This window comes from Podarcis muralis, chromosome 7, assembly GCF_964188315.1.
Source record: "Podarcis muralis chromosome 7, rPodMur119.hap1.1, whole genome shotgun sequence".
In the NCBI taxonomy this organism is placed as follows: domain Eukaryota; kingdom Metazoa; phylum Chordata; class Lepidosauria; order Squamata; family Lacertidae; genus Podarcis; species Podarcis muralis.
In genome coordinates, this window is record NC_135661.1 from 72,982,509 (window position 1) to 72,988,508 (window position 6,000).

Sequence of the window (6,000 nt, forward strand, 5' to 3'; positions counted from 1 at the left end):
CATTGGTGCTGTGACCTGGTCTTTTTGTTGACTAGCATTACTCTGGCCAGCATCACATATGCCCATCCAAAGCAGGCAGGTTTAATCCTGCTGCTTCTGCTATATGCGGGACTCCCCGATTAACCCTCTGTGTCCCTTTTCTTGCAGCCGTGACTTGCCCTGCCAACAGTTATTATACCACTTGTTCCAACATCTGTGAAACCAACTGTGCTGGACTGACTGACCACATTCGATGCCCGGAATACTGTGTTGAGGGCTGCCAGTGTGATCCTGGCTTCTTCTTTGATGGCCTGAAATGCATCTCCTTGGATGACTGTGGCTGCTTTGAGCGTGGCAGATATTTCCCGGTATGTGGAGAGGGAGGCAGTGGTGGTGATGGGGATAGTATTGGATTGCCTATACACAACCCTTTTTGTCAGCCATCTCTGGTTAAACTATGGAATTCACTCGCACAAGAGGCAGTGGTGGCCACTAACTTGAATGGTTGTGAAAGAGGATTAGACATATTTCCAGAACAGAAAGCTATTCATGTCTATTAGTCACAATGGCTAGCTTCTATCTCTGCTGCTGGAGCAAGAATGTTGTTGTACTCAGCTGTGGCTTGCAAACTTCCTATAGGGCTTCTTGTTGGCCACCATGGGAACAGAATTCTGGTCTCGATGCCCAGTGGCCTGATCATGCCTGGCTCGTCTTACGTTTTCAATGGTGGTTTCCTTTACTATGGAAATCTTTCTTTTCCAAGTGGTCCTAGGCTGTGTTCTCTGACCCTTTCCCCCTGTATACCAGTGTTATCTCTTGATCCCTAGCCTAATGAACCCGTGGTGCTCAATGACTGCAAGGAGAAATGCATCTGCACTGCAGTTGGAGGGTTCAGGTGTGAGGCCATCACTTGCCAAGGAGAAGAAACTTGCGAGGTGATCGATGGCGTCATGCGATGCAACAGGATAGGTAACTTTTGATGATTGCTTGTTCTTGTGAACAGAGGGGTAAACACTGTTGGATTCTCTATATTTTCTTGGGTTCGTTATTGACAGGGCATTATAGATTCAGCCCTCCATTGGTGCCAATGGGAACTTCCTTTGAAATTTTAAAAAAGCACTTTTCAAGGTCGTTCAGTCCCCAGCAACTCCAGGTCAACCGCGAAATGTCCCTTGCCTGAAATCTTGGAATGCCACTGCCAGTGAGCATAGACAACATATTGCTAGATGGACCAATGGCTCTGACTATTGCAGTTTCCAATGTTTCTAAGTAGAGAGTCACAGTTCACAGTGCCACAATAAACGGTTATTTACAAAATAGAAAAGGCTTCAAGGGGAGCAACAAAGATTATAAAAGGTCTTATTTAGAAAGTCTAAAAGAACTGGTTATGTTGAATCTAGTAAAGAGAAGACTAATGAGGAAGCAGATCTCTTAAACTACTAGTTCCAAATCTTCCACATAGAAGAGGACAATGTCCTGGTTTCATCCTGCCCCAGAAGGCTTAGGCTTTTGAAATTCCATACACTTTACGTTGTATATTTTCAAACTTATCTTCCCAACAGAGTCCCGCTGCTCCCTGATTCCTGGAGCTCAGCTATCCACCTTTGATGGCCTTTCTGGGAAAGTCCCTGCTCCTCGCACCTTTCAACTGACTTCCCTTTGTGACTTCAACTCTGATTATTGGTTCCGTGTGATTGTGGAAGTTTCGTCATGTCCACCCAATGGAGTAGTCACTGCCAACTTGCTCTATTTCTTCTACAAGGGTCTATTTATTACTGTGAATAGACAGAAGGAGGCCTGGGTAAGTAGAAAGCTGAACAAGAAAGGGAGAAGTTTTACTTACGTATTAAAATATTTATTTATACAATATATATTTTATTATCCTCCACTTTGCCATGACTTTGTGTCAGTCACTGTATTATAAACATCATCACCACAACCACTTTAGTTGTATGCTGCTCCCCCCCCCCTCTCTCTCACACACACACACAATTATGCTCAAACTGGCTTATGAGAACACAACATCATAAAATCAACAATTGCGATAATAATTTCATATTAACAGCCATAATAAAGAAGCAACATAAGGTAAATGTAATGGCAAATAAACCCCTCACCAACATTTTCGTAGTATCAATGTTGCAACATTACTCCTCCTAGCAGTAGCAAAAATGACAAGGATGTTTGAACAGTTTCACCTTGGTCCTGGATGTTTTAGCCTAGGCTTGCCACACGTCTGGAAAATTATGGTCATGCCAGCAAATCGGACACCTAAAATGGTGTCCAGGGGGAATTTTTTGAATTTTAAGAGATGCCAGGAATTTCCTGGACGTATGGCAACCTGGGTTTTGTTTTGTTTTCTGTCCCGCCCCCCGCCCCCGGATCTCTTGAATTGAAATGCTCCACATCTGTCAGGAAAGGAATTCTGAGCAGGGAGGGTTTTGTTTGTGTGTGTGTATTAAGCATTCTCTCTCTCTCTCTCTCTCTCTCTCTCTCTCTCTCTCTCTCCCCTCTCTCTCTGAGGCTAGCTCAGCATGAGACTCTTAATCTCAGGGTTGTGGGTTTGAGCCCCATGTGTTGGGTGAAAGATTCCTGCATTGCAGGGGGTTGGACGAGATGATCCTAAGGGTCCCTTCCAACTCTGCAAATCTAAATCTAAAATCTCTCCCTTTGTGAAGCAGTCCATAACAGCCCAGCTTTGCAGAACTGAAATATGCCACCCAGGGCCTAGCCAGAAAGAGGAAGCTTCCTTAAAAAAACCAAAAAAAACCCCAAAGTTCAACAACTATGGTGGTTTCCTAAAAACGAAATTTTACTTTTTGAAATATGGCAAGCCTATTTTAGCCACTACTACTATGTCAGCTACAATTATCCAAGGATAAAATTAGTCTGATCAAATGCCTAGGCCTCATCTTCCCCAAAGAATCACTGCCCCTTTGGTATCACCATTCAGGCACCAGTTCATCTCATGATGTTAGTCACATTCACTCTTCTGCAGTAGCTTCTTACAAGGCTTCCAAAAACACAGGGTGGGGTAGCTAACCTACCGCACAGGGTTTATGAGGATAAAATGAGGGGCCTGGGGTGGAGAATCATGTACAACACCATACGGTTCTTGGAGAAATGGTAGGATATAAATGTAATCAAACATGGGGCCCTTAACAGAGCTGTTCTAGGTGCCCTTGGAAAATGAAAGATGGTCTCCCAGGGCCCTCCTTGTCTGGCTTTCCATCTGGGCATTCCCTTGATCTGAAATGGAATTTCCATCACAATGTGGGTAAGAAACAAAAACAAAACATGGTTGCCACTACAAAAATCATGGTATTCATGGAGACCAGCGGCATTCGCCTAACCACTCCATGTGGTGGTGCAGGGTCTATCCCCCAAGGCTGCTCTCAGTCATCAACAAATCAGTGTACTCTGCAGGAATGAGGAACCTATGACCCTTCAGATGTTAATGGACTCCAGCTCCCATCATCCCAAAACCATGACCAATGATAAAAGATGATGGGAGTTGTAATCCCACAACCTCTGGTTGGCCACATGTACCCCATCCCCAATCTTCCAGATTAAACCAGTGAAACCTTATAGCTCTAGTTTGATGCCAAGCACTTTGAAGAGAACCCTGTTTCACTGTATGCTTCTCTTTTCTCTGTCCTGTTTAACTGTTTTGTGTGTTTCAGGTGAATGGGCTGCCAGTTCAGATCCCATCCAAAATCACAGAGTCAATAATACTTAATCTGTCTGGTGAAGTCATCACCCTGAGTTCGCCTCAAGTTGAAGTAAACCTGAACCTAGCTGGAGGGGTGCAGGTGACTGCTAGTCCAGATTTGAAAGGACAAGTATGTGGGGCGTGTGGAAACTTCAACAATGATCAGACGGATGACCTAATTGGCCCAAATGAAGTGAAAGTAATTGATGTTCCTGGGTTGTTGACATCTTGGACAGCCAGAGATTTCACCCCCTGGTAAGTTAGCTTTTAAATGCTCCTCCTTGTGGATGACTGAATGGAGGCCATTAAAAAGAGCTACACTGACAATTGCAAAAGCATGTTGGTGATATGGTGCCCCATAAGAGGTTCCAAATCTTTCTCTCTCTCTCTCTCTCTCCTCCCCTCCCCACATTTCACCACCAAGATGATCCAATTCAAAAGTTTGGCTGTAACACAGCAATCCAGATTTTTTGCTGCCACCACCAAGAACTTGGCAGCTTTCTACTTGGCTCCACTGGTGGGGAAGGCAGTAGCAGGCCCTCTAGTGGAGTAAAGAATGTGTTGGATTCTATCTAAACCACAAAACTAACAAAATTAGAGTGATGAAAAATTGGAATCTGGTCTGACAGACTATTTTATTAAAACTGGATGAGATCCAGCCAATTGGATCTTCAGAAATGCCCTGGAATTCTACAGTCCCTTGCAAGTGATGGGATTCAAATATATGTGTGGATTTCCCAACTGGAATGGTTTACCCATTCATTTCAGTGGAAGCAACTCTTCTCTGTTCTCATGGGTATGGGTAGGTAGTATTGCCCCTTCTATTGACATGAATGGGAAAACCTGTATGAAATGAAGAGCGCACCAGGTGAGGCAAGCCATATGGGCTTCTCTCATAAATGTTCTGTGCTTTTCTGTCAGCAAACTCTCTGACAGGAGCAGTTGGGCCTAGCCGCCCTTTTGATTTGGAGAAGGGAAGTAGCTCAGTGGTAGAGCATCTACTTTGCATGCAGAAGGTTTCCTGTTCAATTCCTGGTGCCTTCAGGGGAAAACTCCTGTCTGAACCCCTGCTGTCACTCATGGTACATACAATTGAGCTAGATGGACCAATGGTCTCACTCGGAATAAGGCAGCTTCCTATTTCTCATGATGCCGCAGAGAAACACTATAATCATGTGCGTTTTGGAAATTAAAAAGTAGGTAGATCCAGGCACATGGCAGTGCTCAGAATCCCTGGCCAGAAAGAAAGAAAGAAAGAAAGAAAGAAAGAAAGAAAGAAAGAAAGAAAGAACACCAAGGGAACACAGGGCTTCCCCTGCTGCCTTGGATGGGAGCAAACTCAGCAATTATTACATTAGGAGCTTCACTGAATTTACTGAAGTAGAGGCTTGTTTGGTCTAGCAATGCCAGCAGGTGGGACTTGAGGGTGGAAGTCTGAGCTCCACTCAGTACGGTGGACTGGAGGGATCCCAAACAGAAAAGGTGACATTTTGAAGGACCTAAAAAAAGAGATGTTCTATAAGACCATTGAGTCTTTATTTTGCCTAACTGCACCACTGGTTCAGTCCATTTTATGTTCTAACTGCTACTTTCTCTCACTTTCTCTTTTCCCTTCTCAGTGTGGAGTGAGAGAAGATTCACTTGGTAAACTGAAAGTTCCAGACTGAAGCTACTGAATTGTGCTAAGGGGAAACTGGTGTTTGGGTGAATGGTGAAATGATGAATTTAATCCTATAATTTGGGTAATCCTTGGCAAAATCTCATTAGAATGATTTTGTTCAGTAAATCTAATTCTTCAGATCTTTTAATTAAAGGTATGTGAGAGGGAACAGATTATGCCTAATAAATACATCTGGCTTAATTTTGTCTTAATCTCTCTTGAGTCTAAATATGTAACAATGACTTGGCTGGGTACATGGGGGGAGGTTTCCCTCAGCATTGTTCCTAGGAAAGTTTTGAAAGAAGGCTAGGCATAGCTTTCTGTATTTTGATCCCCTCGCTGAAAGTTAAAAAATACTCCTCAGGTCGCAATTAATTAATTAATTAATTACCCACTGTTTGCCAGCAGGCCCCAGGGTGGACTACAACAATTTAAAATTCAGAATTAAAAACAGTTAAAACAGATTACCATCACAGGAATACGGTGAGTCCTGAAAGCACACATCTCTTGTGTCAAAGGCTAGATTAAAGAGGTGCTTCAATTTATGTTTTTATTTAAACATTGCATAATCGGCAGCCTTACAATAAACACAGTCAACTGTACAATAAAATCAAATGGCAAACATGCGAATAGATTGAAGCAGCTGGTC

At 43.4% G+C, this 6,000-nt stretch overlaps 1 protein-coding gene across 1 annotated transcript in view; it reads left to right on the forward strand.

The window, feature by feature from the left end:
* LOC114603562 (IgGFc-binding protein-like) overlaps positions 1-5,552 on the forward strand; it is a 28,717-nt gene extending 23,165 nt beyond the window's left edge. Inside the window, exons 18-22 of the mRNA XM_028742663.2 lie at positions 148-347; positions 807-948; positions 1,542-1,780; positions 3,663-3,946; positions 5,311-5,552. Of these exons, the coding sequence (XP_028598496.2) occupies positions 148-347; positions 807-948; positions 1,542-1,780; positions 3,663-3,946; positions 5,311-5,320 (875 nt within the window). The 3' untranslated portion in view covers positions 5,321-5,552. The remainder of the gene's footprint in view (positions 1-147; positions 348-806; positions 949-1,541; positions 1,781-3,662; positions 3,947-5,310) is intronic.
* The last annotated feature ends 448 nt before the right edge of the window (positions 5,553-6,000 follow it).